Source organism: Geotrypetes seraphini, chromosome 12 (genome assembly GCF_902459505.1).
Source record: "Geotrypetes seraphini chromosome 12, aGeoSer1.1, whole genome shotgun sequence".
Taxonomy (NCBI): domain Eukaryota; kingdom Metazoa; phylum Chordata; class Amphibia; order Gymnophiona; family Dermophiidae; genus Geotrypetes; species Geotrypetes seraphini.
Window position 1 is genome coordinate 29,603,243 of NC_047095.1, and position 21,104 is coordinate 29,624,346.

Genomic DNA, 21,104 nt, shown 5'->3' on the forward strand with positions numbered 1-21,104 from the left:
TTAATTCTTTATTTCGGTCTATGCTGAAGAGGATAGAGAGATACCTACACCAGAAAAACTGTTCAGTGGTGATAACTCAGAAGAACTGAAGCATATCCCGGTGAATTTGTAAGATGTAATGGAGCAAGCTGCCATTCAGAAGAGTAACAAATCACAAGGAATAGATTATATACACCCTAAATTTTGGAAAGAACTCAAAAATAAAACTACAGACCTAAGGGCTCCAGTAGTGATATAGAAAATTACAGACCAGTGAGCCTGAAGTTGGTGCCAGGCAAAACGGTAGAAGTCATTTTGAGAAACAAAATTGCTGCCCAAATGGATAGACATGGCTTAACAAGGCAGAACCAACATAGATTTAGCTTTAGATTTGGTTTTAGACTTTTTTTGAAGGTGTAAATAAACATGTACATATGGGTGGTTGATACAGGAAGATTTTAGAAGACCTGTGTAGCTTTAAGGCATATAATCCCCCTTTTACTAAACCGTGATAGTGGTTATTAGCGCAGGGAGCTGTGCGCTGCTTCCGACACTCATAGGAACTCTATGAGCGTCGGGAGCAGCGCAGAGCTTTCAGCACGGCACCCTGTGCTAAAAACTGCTATTGCGGTTTAGTAAAAAGGGGGGGGGGGGGATAAATAGCAGTGTTCACATGTCTCTGCTTCTGTGGCAGGCCTCAAGTCAGTCAATAGCAGCAAGAGAGTAAAAGCGCTCCTACTCCATGGAGACCCACCAATAGGATAAGAAACAGGGTGGAAGCATTTGGGAGAGAGGAAAGTTGGGGATAAATTTACACGTAGAGCTTTTTAAAATTTCCACAACACAAGTTGTTGTGTTGGGTTTTTTTTGGGGGGGGGAATGATTCCTGTTAGAGCTCCTTCAAATTAAGTTAAATAATATATAGGGGAATTCTATAAACTGGCACCTAAAGATAGGCACCAATTGTGAGCATAAGTTATAGAAAAGAGTACTTTGGCGCATGCTTGGTGCTACTAATTCAAGTTTTTTATTCAAGTTTATTAGGATTTTATATACCGCCTATCAAGGTTATCTAAGCGGTTTTTTACAATCAGGTACTCAAGCATTTTCCCTCTCTGTCCCGATGGGCTCACAATGTATCTAATGTATCTAATGTAATGTAATTGGCAATTACACATGTAATCGCTTCATGTGTAAGTGCAATGGGGCATAAACATGGGCCAGCCATGGCCATTTCTCTTAAATACATGCACAACATATACTATACACTTTAAGTTACATGTACTCAGGGTACAATTAGGAGTGGCCTAGTGGTTAGAGCTGCTGCCTCAGCATCCTGAGGTTGTGAGTTTGATCCCAACCTGCTCCTTGTGACCCTGGGCAAGTCACTTAACCCTCCATTGTCCCACAGGTACCACAGTTAGACTGTGAACCTGCCAGGGCAGACAGGGGAAATATTTAAGAGTACCTGATTACTATTCAATGTATTCTAAACCACTTTGGGCAAATCTTGTCAAGAAAATGGTGGTTAATATATCCCAATAAATATTGACCTAACTTTATTACAGATTCTTGGTGCTAAAATATCATTATAGATTTGACACTAAGCACATGGCATTGGGGAAAGGACTCAGAGTTTGGAATCTGTTGCCCAAAATGATCTATGGTTCCAGTCATTTTATAATGATTTTATAATATTTTAAAGACTCGCGTATCCCCAAAATATCTGCAGGTATATTTGGTGATCTGCAAAGGGGTCAACATCCCAGAATAACCAGATAAGTAGTGTTCAAGTAACACCTCAATCATGGACAGACCACTTTCTAGACAAATTTTCTCCAAGTGACCACTTGATGTGGATGATGCTTTCCAGATTTTAGAATAGAGCAGACACAAGAAAAACTTTGCTGAGATTTTCCTAGAAGCTATGGACTGTATCCAGGTAGATGAAAAGACAATGTCAGAGCCCCACGCACAAATGCTCACCTTGGTTCTCTCCAGAAATTTGGCCCCTGAAGCCCAAAGGCAGAAACTGGGAGATAGAGTAAATCTCAGCTGGATGAAGACAGGATAAGGCAAGGGAGGTGTCTTTTCAACAATCTCAAGCGCCAATATTTTTGGACCGTCTTTTGATACCATATTCCTCTTCTAGGGCACTAAGATCAATACAACAACACTTATTAACTATTCCATCTTTAAAAATAATAGGTACCAGGAGATCCACTATTTTTTCGGTCATAGCACCCCAGCTTTGGAACAACTTACCACTATATTTAGGTAATGAACTTTCTTTAGAAAAATTCAAGCGCTCCCTTAAAAGCTTTCTGTACAAGGACGCTTTCAAAACATAGAAAACATTATTTACCAAGTACTAAATCTTTAGTCTTTAATGAGTCTTAAGAGTAGGTTGCCAAAATATTTTTATGTTACTTTATATTCTGGAGGACAAAGGGATTGAGGGGTACAGATAGGAGTAGAGGTAGGTAATAGGGATAGGATTAGAGGCAGTTACAAAATTAGTCAGGGACACTGTTCAGGCAATTAGGCCTGATGGGCCTCCGCGGGAGCGGACCACTGGGCAGGATGGACCTCTGGTCTGACTCAGCGGAGGCAACTTCTTATGTTCTTATATGCTCCCACCATATATGTCTTTTCCTAAATGTTTCTTTCTCTTTCTTTAAAGATTTTAGTTCATCCCATTCACCTTTTGTACCAGTTTGTAATAGAACGTGAATAATTTGTTTGTAATATCTTGTTTTGTCTTCCCCATTTTTTTATTTTTAAAACAATTGTTATTCGCATTGAAGTATATGATATTGCGTAGATAACAAATCTCAATAAACTTGAAACTTGAAACTATTCAAAGTAGTGGGACCACTACTTTGAATAAAGACTGATCATTGGTTGAAAAAACACCTTCCTTACCTTTTTTTTTTAATGCTAGACTGTCATATCTCAAGGCGAGGTGTTCTTCTGTCTGTCTGAAGACAGGATAAACCATAGGAAACGTATGACAAAGTACTGTGAAGCCTTGAAAGCAGCCAAAAAACAATATGTACTACTACTACTACTACTACTACTACTATTTATCATTTCTAAAGCACTGAAAGGCATACACAGCGCTGTACATTTAACATTCAGTAGATGGTCCCTGCTCAGAAGAGCTTACAATCTAATTTGGACAGACAGACAGGACATCTCAGAGTTGGGGGTGTTTCTTTCAATGTCGGTTAAACCAAGCACCTATTTAGCACATTAAACAGCCTCCTTCAACCCCACAACAGAACATTTTTGCTGCATGCTTTGCCAACAAAATGAAGCCTCCACTGTGCTGACCACCAGGCTACTCCAGGAACCTGCTTGCTGCTCTACTAGGACCTGCCATGACATCTGAAGTAGAGAATGACACGGTGACAAAATTCATCACCATTCCCGTCCCTGTGGATAACCGCAGGAAATAATCCCATGTCATTTTCTAGTGTCTATTTCAACCTCGGTCCTTCTACACCAGCATTATTCAAAGCAAAGCTTGCGGGTCAGTGGTTGAGACCATTCATACTCTGATTCTTATGTGAGCCAAGGATAAAGAAGCCATTGTGACATCACTAATGTGATTGGCTCTTAGGCACTGGTGGAATGAGGCATTATGACATCACAATATCTGCTCTGGATACCAGAGACTGTCATTCTGTAGTGTCTGTTTCAACCTCAGTCCTTCTACACCAGCATTCTTCAAAGCAAAGCTTGCGGGTCAGTGGTTGTGGCCATTCATACTCTGATTCTTCCCTCTCTCCTTAAAGAATGACATGAAGATGGTTTCCCGCGGTTATCTACGGGGACGGGGACGGGGACGGTGATGAATTTTGTCACCGTGTCATTCTCTAATCTGAAGCTATCATACAGGCAGGTATGTACTGCTTCATTTACATCTTTAGGGGGTGGGAGGGGGCCCTCTAATACAATACACCCTCTTGAGACTTAGACGAACTGCAGATGAACAGCAAGATATCTGTCTAGAAAATAGGTTTTGAAAAGAGTAAATTGGTTTTGGCAAGAAAAACATCTAACTGCCCCTTTATGCCACATTTTTCTTTTTTTGAAGATGAGCCCTATAGGCTCTTGGCACTATATTTCTTCTGTGATTTCCATCCAAATGTTTAATTAGATTGAATAATGTATGTCATTTATTCTATGACCCCACTTAGGGGCAGATTCCATATAGTCCGCCTAGATTTAAGTGCCTACATCGCATAACTTAATTGATTAATAGGCTTAATCGACACTGATAATTGGCACTTAATAGCTCATGATTGACGTTAATTTGACTTAATTGAAAGGTAGGCACCTAACTCGAAAAACACAATTCTATAAAATCCAGGCGCCTAACCCAAAGTGTGTAGTTAAAATTGGGCATGGTTGCGGTGGATCATAGGTGTGTTTTTGAGTTGGGCATCGTTGTGCTCCCAGCTTAGTTAGACCCAAAAAACCCTGGCATAAATAGGGTGTGCCTAAAAGTTATGATGTCTAATGCCGCTTAGGCAACACTAAGTGTGATTCTATACTTCTATAGAACAGCAATATACTGTACTGACCTGAAGGAGGAGGTTTTGGCCTCTGAAAGCTAATTGGATTAGTCCAATAAAACGGTAGCATCTACATTATGGAACTCTCTCCCAATAACCTTGAGACAGGAAACTAATTCTAATAATTTCAAGTCTAATATCAAAACCTTTCTTTTTAAAGATGTGTACGAAATCTAGTCCAAGAGCTCTTCTCATATTACTTCCCTTATCCTAATGTTTTCACCATCTCATGTTTATTTTAAGCAATATAACCCCACCCAGTTTCCTTATGTATCATGTCTAATCCTTTAAGATTTTTAACATGTATGTCTGTACCCTTAAAAAAAAAAAAAAAGTTTTATTAGAATTTGTATAATGTAAACCGTTTTGGAAAATAAAGCAATATATCGAGCCATAATAAACTTGAAGCTTGAAACCTGAAATGGTGCAGAGCAATGGGTGTGGAAGGGAAGAGAAATAGAAGAAATACTTCTAATAGATAGATGGGAATAGGGGAGAAGAAAGAGGGAGGAGATGGTAAACAAGGATAGATAGGAAGGTAAGACAGAGAAAAGTAGATAGATTTTGAGAAGAAAGCAGAAAAATGTAAGAAAGTTGGAAGTTAAAAGTTAATGTCAAAGATGGATGTAGGGCAGAAAGTGAAGGAAAGACAGCAAATGGGTAAGAAGGCCCTGGAAACACAAGAGCACAGACAAAAGGAAGTGCAACCAGAGCCTGGGAAAAGATGATTAGAAAAATAAAATCACCAGATAACAAAGGTAGGGGAAATGATTTTATTTTCAATTTAGTGATTGAAATGTGTCCATATTGAGAATTTATATATGCTGCCTATAGTTTGCACTGTTCAGGAAGAAATTAATTTCTATTTCTCTAGTGTTGTACTGCATGTATAGTCTGGCATCTTAGGATTTTGTTTGTGTATATTAGTACTTTTAGTTTTACATTTAGTTTGTGGTCCTGTATTTGCATAGGGGTTATCTGTGTTCTGCATGGGTGACCAAGGCCAGGTGTTCTGGTAGAAATGAATGTTGAGAAGCATACAGTGTAGTTTAATTTTATGGTTAACCATTATGTATTGTTAATAAGATTATACTGTGTGTATATGTGAAAAATGAATGGAAAAATGGCATTGCAATTAGTACTATTATTATGGGGGAGTGAGGTCTGGGGCGGAGCTTGGATAGGGTCTGGGGCGGAGCTTTTTTGGAGGTCTGGGGTGGAGCATTTGAGCACCCCCACTCATTTTGAAAAGTTAGCTTCTATGTTGGGAACCCATTCTATTCTATTCATATACTTTATATACCACTCTTTACGCAAGGTTTAATTGTATTTTACAATCAATCCTTCTCATAACAAATTTTGCATATGATCTATGGCAGGAGATAAAGAAAAATCCAAACAAAACCTTAATAGCAGTAAAGCTTAATGAGGGCTGCTTCTAAACATTTCGGCCCTAGCCAGTTGACTAGTTTATCTAAACCCTTAATCCTGTCCTAGCTTCCTTCCTGTGATTTTAATTTTCTTTTTGTTTTATGTTGCTTCACCATGTTCCAAGACATTTGAATCAATTGAATCTCTCAGTTTTTGCTAGCGTAGATTTGGGCTGTTTGGAAAAACTTTCTTTTTTCACCGCATCAATTTTTTTTAATTTTTTTTTTGCAATTGTTTATTTATGACAAAAAACAGCACAGCAAAACATCAGGAACATACAAAAACAGTACAGTCAGGCAATCTGCAGAACAGCAAGACCCCTGATGTCACCCCCCCCCCCCTCCAGTAACAGCAAACAGTACCCTATACCTCCCTGTAGATGGGCATGGGCAGGCTGGATAAGCTATGTGGTCTTGATCTGTGTTCTATGTTTCTTCTGGGGTTTGTTTATTTATTTATGGTACATTTTCTTATGTTCTGTAGTAATTGTAATTTTATTTGTATTTATTAGGGACTTGCCAAACCGCTTTAACATCTTTGTAACCAATGTCCTAACTGAATAAAAAGAAAGTAAGAAATTAACATTTTATTTGTTAATCTTAGTGATTGGAATAGGGAACAGAGCGACGCAGCATACGATTTAGGTCTCACTCCCTTCTGAACCTATGATTGCTGCCGCTGACCACTATTACCACTAGAGGGGGTGGTATAGTAGACCCTTTAGAAAGGGCAGCAAAACAGCACGCGCCAGCGAGGTAGACACTCGTTTATTTTTCTGAATTACCTGAAATGGAATCCCTTAATGCTAGTAATCACACCTTAAAGTTGTGGAAACTATAACCAGTAATGGGTGTCATACGGAGACGACTGAGACAGAGGTTTAGAATCAGGGCAAAAGCTGTAGTGAATTCAGAGCATGGAACACCACATTTAAGGCTCAGATGTTGTGCTTTTAAAATTTTTGCTAATATTATAAATGTGCTCATAAGATGAAACAATGTTACCGTTTTGCTAGGAAAGGGGAGACGTCATAACGTGGTAAACTTAAACTGAGAATGTAATGGTACAGTCCATGTCGCCCTGCAGTTTCTGGGATAATGGTATAGCTCGGTAGTTGTATGAGGAATTTCAGTGAGTGTGAGAGCAGAGTGGTAGCCTCCTGAGAGCCGTAGGCATGTGTAAATAAACCTGCAATTATTACAAGTTAGGTTTTTTTTTTTGGGGTGACCACTGACTCCTAATCTAGAAATTCTGTCCGGAGTAAAGGCCCATAGTGAAACACGATAGCTTCCACACAGAGCGCTCTGCAGCTCCACAGCCCCCTTGTAAACCGCAGCCCCGAGACAGGAGAGACAGAGGCTTAACTTCTCTGCACATTCACGGCGTTATTTTCCTGAACACCGTCTCTCGTTGGCTCTCGCCAGTTTGGCAATGTGGGGAACGGATTAGGGCTGAAGAGAGTTTCAGAAGACATTCTGGATGTTGTGATTTCATGGACCGGCACCCGAATCGTCAGTGTTTCGAGTCGGCTTCTGTTTTCAGTTAGATTTTCGCTGCTTGGACAAATGCATACAAATGCATTTAGGAGCCCAAAGGACAAGGAGTGGAAACATCTCTCCCACAGCAAAACAGTAAGTAAATTAGATCATCTTTTTTTTTTTTTTTTTTTTTAAAGAGACGATTCAAGGGTCTTTTTTTTTTTTTTTTTCCTTTTTGTTTAAGCAGAAGCGTTGCTTTTACAAGCATTAGTGCAGTGAGCAACTTGCAAACTTTTTTTTTTTTTGTTTTGGGACCAATGTAAGCTCTTTAGCCATTCGTTTGCAAACTATCTAACTCGGATGCAGTCTGCCAGCAGCTCACTCGGGCAGTTTATGTTGGAAAGTCACCATGCGGGAGATAGAAAAGTTGGCTGGCAGATGTCCAGTCTGGAGAATAAAACAGGCTCCACGTACTGCAGGATTTCCAGGTTACCTTTTTGCCGTGAATTACGGTATTTGCTTATGTGTTACGGAGGGGGGGGGGGTGTCAAATAGTCCTTTCTCTGAAAAAGAAAAATATATATCATGGGGTGCTGGGGCAGTTGCTTATAGTTCTGTGCAACAGAAAGGCAAAGCACCTCTGTTTTGGTGGTGAATACAGTATAAGGAAACGAATGCCACAGGGGGATTCCCAGATAGTTTCAGTTTCTGCCCCAAAGCAGAGCCCCAGGCGTTACTGTACCTTCTATACTTTTGGAGATGGGGACTTAGGTTACTTTGTTCGCCAGAAACCTTGTTTTTCTAGTGTCCAATAGCAAGGGAAAAGTAAAATGAGCTTCAAGAGACATGCACTTATTTTATTAGGGCTCCTTAGCCATTAATAATGCTGTTCAGCCCGCAGGGGGGGGGGGAGAGTGTAGTTGTGTAGAAAGGGGGAGTTGCGACCCTCCCTCCCTGCCCATTTTTTCGTTTGAACTTGTCAGGGGAGAGAGGAGGGTCTCGAGTGTGGAATACGAGAGAGGACAAGCAGGGGCATTTCTCTTATCGGATCCCCAAATCTCTTGCATGTAAATGAGTTAATAAAAAAGCTGCAACCTACTTTTTTTAAAGTGTCTTTTAGACGGGTGCATTTTTCGTTATTTAAAAGCTTAATTTTTTTAAATACTTTAGCAGCAAAAAGATAATGAATATTGTGGGTGGTTTTTTTGTTTTTTTTTAACCCTAATTAACCTTGTAAATATAGTACAAGAGTGTAGTGATAAGGATAGAGAAATGAAAGCAGGTGATTAACCACCGGCTACTTTCCGTCAAGTATGGGCAAACTCTCTGCTGCTCAGCTAGGATGACAAATGTTTACCTGCTGAGTTTGCATTTTCTTAGTTTTGCTAGTGGTACCCTAGAATTGTACAATTTAAAAAAAAATTAAGATAAAGAACCTTCAAACATTTTATTAAATGTTTAAATGTAAATGGTAGGGGGGAGGGAAGGGGAAAGGATTAAGGGGGGGGGATGTAGAAAGGAATGGATTAGGTCATTTGGAAATATATTTTGGAGGAATGATAGAAATATGTATGGAACTATTATTATTGTGAATCTAATTGTATTGAATTTCCCTCTGTATTATTTTATTGTATGCCTGTTTGATTCCTTCAATAAAATGTTATAAATTAAGATAAAGAACCACCTTGCCTGTAGTTCCATTTACATGTACTACATCTCAGAGCACACAAATTTCTTATTTTGATACTGGAGAAGCTGCTGGTTTGTCACAGTACACGGCAGCCTGTTTTTGGTATGAAACACCCCCTTTTCAGTATCTAAACACAGACTGGAAGAGGACAGTAGAGTTTCCACTTAGCCTGTTGCATTTTTACCCTTTTTTTTAAGGAAAGGTGGCTTTCTTTTTTTTTTTTTTTTTTTTCATTCAGAGCGAGTGGGGTTGGACGGTGGAGCAGTCTTCCACCCTCCCGCAGTCTGCTACTTGGAGCTCAGCGCCCCTGCTGGGAATTTGGAAACGAGCTGCTCGCCGGCCTTTTATGCTGCCGCGTCGACAAAGGCGAGAGCATATTCGGACTTCCCCCTTTAAATCGTTCACTTTGTTTCCTCCTCATCTGCACTCAATCATAACCCCCCTCCCCCCCACCCCAAGCCAAGGGACTCCAAGGCGAGCATATGTAGGATGCACAGGGAAAACAGTACAGAAGCGAGTGGGGTGTTCCATCTATTTGTAGGGTTTCATCCGGCTGGCTTCAGGGCTACTCTGCACCTAAGAAGTGAGGCCAGAATAAGTACCGTGTCAAGAGAGGTGGGGGTTTATTGTCCCTAGAAATGGTTCTTTTTTGACCATGTGAAATCCTCGAATCATCTTGGAGCCATCAGTACAAATCCAACATCAGTATAAGGATATTGTGACATTTCAGCTGGATTACATTTTAGTGATTTTTTTTATTCTGTGTCACTTGGAGCTTAATTATTCTCTTGTGCCTTTCATTGCTTTTTCTGGGAGGCAATTTCTTGGGGGGGGGGGGGGGGAGAATACTGTCTCCAAATGGGATAATTTTTGTGCATACCATGTGATAGGAATAAACCTCTCACTCCTAAGCCAGGCATGTGGAGTATGATTTCAGTCTCAAATTTACTGCGGTTTCTTGTGTGTGTAAACTTGTGAAGAAACACAGCAGTGATTTTATTTTCTTTTTTACACAATTTTAACCATGCTCATGCTTGTTTTTTTTCCCCCATTGGAATCCACTTCCCCTCTCCCCTTGGTTGGGAAGGAGAACCCCTCCCCCCCCCCCCCCCAGACCTTTGGTCACCCTCGGTCCCGGTCCTGTGTGTTCTTGCTTTTATGAGATCTCGCATACACTTTTTGCTATCTGGAGCACAGGGAGTCTATATTTGCCTTTGTACCCCTGTTTTTTCCTGGTCCCAGAACCTGAAGATTTCCCAGGTCCATAATTACCACATAATTCAAGAACTTTAAGTACATCATATGTTTTTGGCCATTTTTACAAGCTCCTGGTAACAGCTGCTTCTTTAAATCCCTCCACCCATTCTATATTTTGGCAAAATTACAGATTATAGTCTTTCTGAAGACATTCAACCATGCGTATAAGGCAGTGGGAAGTAAGCTTTACAATTTGGGAGACAAAAATATTTGCAAGCACTTCAGAGTAGGAAGAGTCAATTGCAGTATGCAGGAACATGCTTTATAGATTGAGGGGGGGGGAGTGATTTTAAGTTTGAGCTATCATTAAGATGAGTTACTTTACTACAAGTTGTGGTATTTTAGCAGAGTGCCTCATTGCATAAAATGGGACCCTGTTCTAAAATAACACAGGTTGTGTAAAATAACCCGTCTTAATGGTATCTGACTTTGGTAACTTCCCCCCTAAAAGTTTACCTGAGATGCTATAATGGTATTTCCCAGCTCTTTCCTGCAAGAGGCACCCAGTTACACCCAAATTCTGTATATGGCGCCTAAGGTTGTACGTGCACATTGATGCATGTGGCCAAGTACATGCACCGCTTGATTAATTGGCCCAACTGGTGCTGATAATTGGAAATGAACACCTTGTAATTATATTACATTACATTACATTAGGGACTTCTATTCCGCCTATACCTTGCAGTTCAAGGCGGATTACAAAAGAGCTAACTGGACATTTCCAGTGAAGTTACAACAGTTTTGGGTTGTTGTTTTTTTTTTTTTTTGGTTACAAGGGAGGAGAGGTACCTGGATTAATTCCGGAAGAACTTGCAAATTGGATATTAAATTGACTGTACGTTACTGTGTGATATAACAAATAGATTACAATTAGAGTACAAATAAGATTACTTTACATTTCAGGGATCTGAATACTTGGTTGGTGTTTTGGGGAGGAAGAGATTATTTAAGTGGAGGTTTTGGGGGAGAATTTATCTAGCATTAATTACTCTTAAAACGCAGCCCTATGAAAAGTTTGCACCAGTTGCAATTTGCGAATTTGAAAAGGGGGGCATGGCCAGGGGCATATTGTGGGCAAACTTAAAAGTTATCCACATTTTAGAATATGCCCGATGTGCGCAACTTAGGTGCAGGCATGTAGCCCTGTATTTAGCTGGTCTGAATGCAATGCACACAGGCTCTAAATGTGATTCTATAAAAGGTGCACGCACCTTGTAGAATTGCACTAAGTGTTGTTCTAGTTGGCGCCGATGTTTTTGGGTGCTGTATATAAAATTACGTTCTTAATGCATTAATTATAGAAAACATTCTTTCAAAGAGAACCCTTAGCCTTTCCTAATGCAGGCATTTGATGTAGGCTAGTAATGTTGAGGGAGATATGCCCTGAGCTCTTGCTCCACCAAATTCAGACATTCCCAAATTCAGACATGCCCTTGAAACACTTAACCCATGCAAGATTTAGATAGCAGGTGATATCTGGATATTTGCCTGTGGTGCGGTGGTTAAAACTATAGCCTCAGCACCCTGAGGTTCTGGGTTCAAACTCACACTGCTCCTTGTGACCCTGGGCAAGTCACTTAATCCTCCCATTGCCCCAGGTACATTTGATAGATTGTGAGTCTTTTGGGACAGATGGGGGAAAAATGCTTTGAGTACTTAAATAAATTCATGTAAACCGTTCTGAGTTCCCCTGGGAGAACAGTATAGAAAATTGAATAAATAGCGTGAAAGGTTTCAGCCTCTGATAACCAGAGCTGATATTGTGACATCACAATGCCTCATTCCACCAATGCCTAAGAGCCAACTTCATCAGTGATGTCACAATGGCTTGATTTCTAGAGTGGCGCAGTGGTTACAGCAATAGCCTCAGCACTTAAGGTTGTGGGTTCAAACCCACACTGCTCCCTGTGACCCTGGACAAGTCACTTAATCCCCCATTGCCCTAAGCACATTAGATAGATTGTGAGCCCACTGGGACAGACAGGGAAAAATGCTGGAGTACCTGAATAAATTCATGTAAACCGTTCTGAGCTATCTTGGGAAAATAATATAGAAAACCGAATAAATAAATTAATAATGTGTGCTGCATCATTTGGTCCATATATACGAAATAGTCTGTCATGGACACAATGCATCCTTAGTTCAGTAAGATAATTCTGAGCTGTCATCAATTGTAAAATTCTTAGGAAAGTAAGGAACCATTCAGGAATTCGTGGGAACCATTCAGGAAGCTGCTTAGCACCGACCAGCAGCGCCAAAGCGTGCTCCTGCTCAGTACAGCTCAGCAGTTAGAGGCCAGAACTCACGGCAAGCAGCGACTGACCAGATTAGCAGCGGGCAGGAGCGCAGAAAGCTCGCTCCTGCCCGCTACACCTCTAGACCACCAGGGATTCCAGCGGCAGAGGAGGTCCGATGGGCAGGGAGGGGGGACACAGGGTGCAGAGCCTAGCGGCCCGGCGGAGGCCTGCAAAAAGGGATGCCACCGGATGTTCCCCAGAATCCCACTTCCCAACCCCCCCCCCCCCCCCCGTACCTTTTGTAGATGTTGGGAGCTTGAGGGAAGCACGGTCTCCAGCTCTGAGGCTCGCCAGCCGAAATTGGTGGTCCTTCTCCTTCCTGGTGCACCATGTGATGCATGGGAAAGAGCCTAAGGCCCTGATTGGCTCAGAGGCCTAAGGCCCCTCCCAAGGAGAAAAGCGATGCCAAGAGGGGTGGTGAACAAACGGGTCCTTAGTACTCCTTCTTTCCATGTTTTAGTCAATTGTGTCCATTGTGCTTTCACATTGTTTCCTGCCGTTTTTGTATGCCATTGACCCCCTAGTGCGGTTTTTCAGTATATTTTAACATTTATTATTGTTGGGGTTTTTTTTACTCTTTAGCATACAGTATTTTGGATGCAATTTTATCTCTTTTGGCACCACATATTTTCTACCACAGTCAGCTTCATTCCCACGTGCACCTTTGGCATGTTTCACCCTTTTGCATTTATATTTACATCACCATCCATACATCAGTTCTTGGCTTCTCTCTAGTAATTCAAGTTTTATATCGAGCGCACAATTAAATATTCACTCATCACATATCCATTTATTTAAACCACTTCCTTATCAACCCATGGTTGACACGAGCACCATGCAATTTTTTTCATATATTACATATTCTTTAATAGACTTACACACTTAAATATTTTTATAAGATCCCGGAAGAAGGTTGTTAAATACCGAAAAACGGACCGTGTCGGGTCCATGCCACAGACTTTTAACTGTGTATTATCTGGATGTGTCAAGCATATGCATCGCTTTTACTTGTGAAGACTTCTGTTTACAATAAGCTGGTTACTGAGATCATCGTTTCCATGGTTCTTTTATGCTTTTGGCTGCTTATTGTGACCCTGGGCAAGTCACTTAATCCTCCAGTGCCCACTGCTTTGAATGTCAGCTTTGAAATGCCAAAGCAACAAAAAGGCAGTATACCAGTCCCCTTTCCCTCTTTATTGCTATCCCAACCTTCTTGTCTATCACCTTCTTTTCCTTTCCCTATATCTTTGTGATGGTGTCCAATTTTCCTTCCTTGTATTTTTTTTTCTGCCCTCTTTTACTTCACTGTTCTTTTCTCTCACTTTGCCTTTCTACCATTACCTTTTTTATCCTTCCCCCTTTCCCTTGTTCTCTATTGTGTATCTCCTGTTTCACTTCTGTCCCCCATCCTGTCTGTTCTGCGCTCTCTATCGCTCTCTATCCTTCTCTATCCACACCCCCTTGGCCTTACTTTGAGATCCTTTTAACTAGTGCTGCCCGATTCAGGAAAAAAAATTTCAATTCGATTCAGCCTATTGAATCGATTTTTCGATTCAATTTGATTTTCCTGCCCAACTAACCACACTAGCACTGTGGTGTAAACAAACAAAAAAGACTTTTCCTCTCTCTGTTAAATCCTAGCTCACGTTTGCGGTCTAACACCACCTCTGGCAGGATAACTTGCTTATCCCCGCCCTCCAGCCGTCCTCTCTGCTCGTGTTCTGTTGGAGGCCAGGTTCCTGAAGAAGGGCTCCTCCCGAAACCAGCGCGGTTGAACCTTTCCTCCTGGCGCGGTTTTTCCGTTTGTGTGACAGTTTTGGATAAGTACTGCTTATTTTTGGATATGTTTTTCACTTTTTGGTATGGTTTTTGATTTTGTTCGTGATTTTGTGCGTGCTTTTTGAGGGGGTTTGGCTGGCAGGGTTTGTGTGGGGGTCGCTCAGGTTGTTTGTGTTGAGTTTCATTTACTCACTTTGATTGTTGATTGGTTTGATTCTTGCACACACAGGGCGCTCGATGATGGTGTGCGGGTGGAGGCTTATTGCCTTGACCCAGAAGTGAAGTGTCGGAGCTGTGCTCCTATCACTGAGGGTTCACACTGAGAGCGCCCTACAACATTATACAGTGTGACATGCTTTTTGACATGTTACACTGTATTTGGCTTGTAAGTTGTGAGCCAAGTTTGGCACTTTGAGCTTCCCCCACGCAGACCTTGATGTGACTTGGTTGCCTTCCTTGTTTTTTCTAGTTTAGGATAACTTGCTTGCCAGGGTCTCCTTCTTTCTTCTTTCTCCGTGCTAATCATCCAACTGCCATCTCTGTTTTCCCCTTCCGTTTCCCTTCCCTAGAGGTCTGGCATCTTTCCTTTTTTTCCTCTCTATCCACAGATCCACCTTTTCTCAACTTCCCTTTCATCCAGCATCTCTCCCTCCTTCCCAACTACCCTCCTATCCAGTATCCCTATCCCCCCTCCACACCATCTCTCCCTTTCTGTTCCTTCCCTCCCTAAATCCCATTGCCCATCATCTCTTCTATTTTTAGACCCATTATTTCTTCCCCCAAAGTCCGGCATATGCACATCTCCTTGAACCCCCCTTCCCTCCCTCCGTGTACTTTTACACCAGGGCCCATTCCCCTGAAGGTTTGTCCCTCCTTAAAGGTCTGTCCCTCCTGAAGGCCTACATCCCACCCCTGAAGGCCTGCACCTAAGGCCTGCCTGTCCCCCCTGAAGGCATGCACCCAAGGCCTGCCTGTCCCCCTCCCTGAAGGCCTGCCTGTCCCCCTCCCTGAAGGCCTGCCTGTCCCCCCTAAAGGCCTGCACCCAAGGCCTGCCTGTCCCCCCCCTTGAAAGCCTGCTTGTCCCCCTTAAAGGCCTGCACTCAAGGCCTGCCTATCCCTCCTGAAGGCCTGCACCCAAGGCCTGGCTGTCCCCCTCCCTGAAGACCTGCCTGGACCCCCTAAAGGCCTGCACTTAAGGCCCGCCTGTCCCCCCCCGGAAGACCTGTACACCCCCCCCCCTCCATGAAGGACTGCACCCCTCCGGAAGACCTGTACAACCCCCCCCTCAAAGGACTGCACCCCCCCCGGAAGGCCTGTACAACTCCCCCACGAAGTACTGTAGCCCCCCCGGAAGGTCTGCGTGTTCTCTCTGGCCTCAATTTACCTAAATTCATCAGCCTGCATAAGATCGCTAGTGCTAGCGATCTTTGCAAGCTACCGTCGGGTCTTCCGAGCTGTCTTCTCTCTGTCGCGGTCCCGCCTCTCCTCTGACATCAGAGAAGGGGGCGGGACCGCGGCAGACAGAAGACAGCTCAGAAGACCCGACGGTAGCTTGCAAAGATCGCTAGCACTAGCGATCTTATGCAGGCTGATGGATTTAGGTAAATTGAGGCCAGAGAGAATACGCAGGCCTTCCGGGGAGGGTGCAATACTTCGTGGGGGAGTTGTACAGACCTTCCGGGGGGTGCAGTCGTTTGGGGGGGTTGCCAGGGGGGAAGCCGGACACTGCAGCACTTCCCGACTGACCCTCCCCCCTCGCCCTCTAAAGCAGGAGCGGCAGCGGCTGGCCAACAAGAGCGGCGTTGCCACTCCTGCTTTAGTGGGTGAGGGGGGAGGGTCCGAATCGGGAAGCCAATTTTTTTTATTGTTTTAAATCGATTCGAATCGGTTCACCTGAAGTGAATCGGTGAACCGATTCAAATCGTGAATCGGGCAGCACTACTTTTAACTTCCCCTACCTACTGTTCTGATCGTCAGCAGAGTTCCCCCTGCAGTGCCTTGGGTGAATAGCTGCAGGCCTAGTACAGGTGATACTTACCCCGGGAGGAGCAAGGGAGGAGGCAGTGTTTGTGTGAGGTAGCTCTTTGAACGCTGCCATGCCATCGTGCTTTTTATAAATGCTCAGGCCCTGAAGAATCTGGGAACTTTATTGGAGAATCAGAGAGCCAGGTTAAAAAGACCAGAGATTCTGGATCAGACCTGGAGAATTCCTTTGCACGGTTCGAAGTGTAAGAATAAGTAAGCAGAAGCATATTACAAAACATATGTGTTTGTTGGGAAGATGGTTTAGTAGTTAGAGCATTGACATATGAGTCAGGAGAAGTCCCACAGTCTTGGTTTAAAATTCCCCAACCATGTATAACTCTCTCTGTGCGACTTTGGCCAGTTCACTGATTTTCCTTTCCCTCAGTTTATCCAGCTCTAGTCGGGTAGTAGCACTAACAATAATAGCATTGTTCATTCTCTCTTCCTGCTTTGGAAGTTTACTTGCAGTCTAGGTGCCAGAAATGTGCTTCCAGCTGATCTACCCCAGAGTTTCTGAAGCCTATTGCAATCCTGCTTGCATAAAAGGTCATATTATTTATTGATTCATTCAATTTTCTTTACTGTTCTCCCAAGGCAGCTCAGAGCAGTTTACATGAATTTATTCGGCATTTTTCCCTGTCTGTCCCGGTGAGCTCACAACCTATCTAATGTACCTGGGGCAATGGGAGGATTAAGTGACTTGCCCAGAGTCACATGGAGCAGCACAGGGTTTGAACCCTCAACCTCAGGGTGCTGAAGCTGTAGCTTTAACCACTGCGCCACACTCTACAATCAGTATAATTGAAGGTCTTCCACGAAGAAGTTCAACTGTCTCTGAAACTGAAATGCCAGTTGCCTGGGTGTTAGGAAGACCAGTAGATGTTAAGAAGCACACTCTGGAACTATTGTGTTTTCTTTAGCTTCTGTTGAAACGAAGTGGCTTGAACTTTATACTCCTAGTTTATTGACATTAGTAGAACCCTTGGGATACCAATATCCCTATGTGTGCATTTCCCAGCAACTAAATTCTAGACATATTTTATATGTCTTTCGGCCTGCTATGGTAAAATGACTCATTATGCTCTGAAATGTAGCTAGATTTTGTACTATTCAGCACTATTCAGGTCTTTGTAATGTAATGTAATGTAATTTATTTCTTATATACCGCTACATCCGTTAGGTTCTAAGCGGTTTACAGAAACTATACATTAAGATTAGAAATAAGAAAGGTACTTGAAAAATTCCCTTACTGTCCCAAAGGCTCACAATCTAACTAAAGTACCTGGAGGGTAATAGAGAAGTGAAAAGTAGAGTTAGAGTAAAAATAAAATAAACATTTTAACAAGACAGCATTGATCTAAATACTTTGGAAGGTAGAAGAGAGGAGAGAAAGGAATAGAAGCAGAAGGGGGAGCCGTTGAACAGTAGAATTCTGGAGAAATTTAAATGATAGAAATAGAACAAAACAAAGACAAAAGGCAAAACAATAGATAAGATTAAAGATAAATCATAAGCTGGAAAGAAAAATAAAATAAAACTTTGTCTTCAATCCACGGTTTCAGCGTGCACATGGTAGCTGATCAGTGTAAAATTCCTGGTGACTCTTTCATGTAAATGCTTTTGTATTTTTAGACTCATTTTCTTGCTCTCGGCTGCTGACTGGGGAGAAAAGGAGGAAGCGTCACAGTCTAGGTCAGAGTTCTTATTCAGAAGCAGTATGAAAGATACTGCTTCCTGGCTGTGATTCCTGCTGTGCTGTGCTCTGGGTGTAATAAGGCAGACATCCTTCTCTGCCCTTCCTGGCAAAGGGGACGTGATTGTGCAGAAGCTACAGTTTCCTGGAAGCACTCGTTGGCCTTCTTCAGTCTTGGACCTTGCGATTGGTATGACCTCATGCCATTCCTGTTCAGCGCTGTTCAGGGCGAATCTGTGTCACCGGAAACATTTGTAGGACAGAGTTTTCTAGTAGCTGCCATGGTCCTGAAGAAAATTGGGAACGTTTGTAGATTAAGGGGCTGTTACAAATTATAAGACCAACAGTGACATTTTTTGTACTGTACTATCGATTTGATGTTATGTTTTGCATCAGCTTTAGGACAGGATGCCGTTCTGAAAAACTTCTTATGCAGTATACTTGAAAGAAACAAGGGCTACGTCCACTGTAAATATGGCCTTTTTTCAATTATTTCTGTTTCTGGCTCTGTGCTGATGTTAGCATTAGCCCGTGGCCACTGAAAATATTTAACGTGGGAGCCCTTACTGCCTCCTATTTAGGAGACGCTAAGGCAATGGGTTCCGGTGTGTGGCCCCAGGGCTGCATGCAGCACCCAAAGTCCTCCATTGCGGCCCTCAAACAATTGGCTGAAATGCTCTTCAAATCCTGTAAATGCGTTAATTTCAATCGTCCACTTAGTTATAGTAACTGCAAACAATCCCTTAAGGGTGTTAATCAGGTGTCTCATTTATGGAATTTGCTACTGTTGACAATCCAAAATAAAGTGAGCTTTTAAAATATGTGCTTGAAGTGTTGTACAAAATTGGTAGTATGTGTATGCTTGAAATCTTTTGGCTCTCGTATTCACACTGCAGCCCTTTACTTGAAAAAAATTGGAGAGACTTGAACTAAAGGGATCCCGTGTTAAGTTGACGTTATTCAGTTAGCATATAGTTAGCACGCGCCGCTCAAAATGACTGTTTTTAGGGGCTCCGACGGGGGTTTTTGTTGGGGAACCCCCCCACTTTACTTAATAGACATCGTGCCGGCGTTATGGGGGGTTGTAACCCTCCACATTTTACTGTAAACTTAACTTTTTCCCTAAAAACAGGGAAAAAGTGAAGTTTTCAGTAAAATGTGGGTGGTTACAACCCCCCAAACCCCGCACAACGCAGCGCGATGTCTATTAAGTAAAGTGGGGGGTTCCCCCCCCACGCCCCCCCGTCGGAGCCCTAAAAACAATAATTTTGAGCAGCGCACTCCTCCGCGCTGCGCTCAATTGTCTGGGCGCGCCTTTGTCCCGGCACGCTTTTGACCTGACACTATAGTTAGCTTGCGCTAATATTAGCTCTTCCATATCCTTGCCTCACTCCTCTCCAAAATGCTGCACCATCAGGTGCATGTAAATGGCAAAACTAATGCAAAACATTTTAATGCATCCTACATTGGGACATTTTTTCCACGTTAAGTGCATGTTTGCACTTAAGACAGTTTAATAAAAGGATCCCTTAATGTTTTTGTTATAAGCTGGTGATGCTATTGGAACCATAAGGTGCCACATTATTTTTTAGTAGGTTTATATTTTTTTTCCTGTTGTTGCATAACCAGTGCTGGGTTCATTTCATCACAATACACCCTAATCTTTTCTCCATCTCTTCCCTTGCTGATCTGGCAGATTTTTCCATCCCCTTCATCTCTGTGATGTAACCTCCTTCCTCCTTCTCCATCTCTGTGGCAAATGCTAAGAGCAGCGGATTAGGTGATTTGGCTGCAGGCAGCAGCAGCACTGGCCCACCTTCTCTTTTAATTTGGATTTGATAGCGGCTGGCTGCTTTTTGAGGCAAGGAAAGAGGAAACGGATGACTTGGCTGTGGGCAGTGCAGTGTTGGTCCACTCTTGCTTCTCTCTGCCAACTGCCTGGAACTTGTTTTCTCTGCTGGCAGCCGGCCGTGGCACACTGGCTGTGTGTTGATGTTTTAGAAGACTGATTGGTGCTGTGTTTGGGCCACAATTATAATGCTGTAGTGGTTGGAATATTGTCCAAAAATGTGGTGCTGAAATTTTACTGTGTTTGCATATTTAAATGTGAAAATAAACATAATCATTGGTTCAGAGATGTTGTTTTATGAGTCTTAAGCCTGACTGCTCATTCCTCTCTTATTATTTAAGTCTGTGTGATAACAGTCAGCTGAGAAAAGAATAGTCTCAGATCTGCCGTGGGTCATTAAGGGTTACCATATGGCTCCAGAAAAAGGAGGATGGATTGAGACATCCGGGTTTTACTTCCCTGAAAGCAATGGAAGTAAAACCCGGATGTCATAATCCATCTTCCTTTTTCTGGAGCCATATGATAACCCTAGTCATTATTCAGCCTGTGGTGCTCAGCTATCTTAAAGGCAGAATCCAACCTGGATATTCACTGGCTGATAGAACAATTTAACTGGGTAGGAAAATCCAATAACTGGCCAGATAAAGTTGGGGCAGCTACTTTGCTGTCCTGATGTTTTATCTGGACATATACAGTAGCCGGTGAGAGGGCTGAAAATTGTCATTAACCAGGTAAAACCTGACTCCACCCTCACACAAGCCCAGCACTTACGAGACGTCGCCAATGCGGCCTCTTTAGATTTTCAGCAGCGCTGCAGAGTACGTGCTGCTGAAAATGAGGGGGGGGGGTCACTTGGCCAGGGTGATTTAACGAGGCGGGAACTGCACCTGCTTGCTTAAATCAATTTCATTGTTGGCTGCTTATTAATTTTATGTGTATCAGTGTGGATAATCAAACCACCTGTGGTGAGGCAAACCCATGAGGTTCTCTTTGATAAAGAAAAACAGTTCATGTATTTGTTTATTGGACCTGCTTTTTCTGTG

At 42.6% G+C, this 21,104-nt stretch overlaps 1 protein-coding gene across 3 annotated transcripts in view; it reads left to right on the plus strand.

Annotated features, from left to right (window-relative positions):
* Window positions 1–6,848: 6,848 nt before the first annotated feature.
* The window catches only part of COL24A1 (collagen type XXIV alpha 1 chain), a 460,026-nt gene continuing 445,770 nt past the window's right edge, over window positions 6,849–21,104 (plus strand). For 2 of the 3 annotated variants that reach the window (XM_033916354.1, XM_033916355.1), the window contains exon 1: window positions 6,850–7,624. In XM_033916354.1, coding sequence (XP_033772245.1) covers window positions 7,569–7,624 — 56 coding nt within the window. In that variant the 5' untranslated portion in view covers window positions 6,850–7,568. Of the gene's footprint in view, window positions 7,625–21,104 lie in introns of all 3 variants that reach the window. The other variant, XM_033916356.1, reaches the window with a different exon arrangement.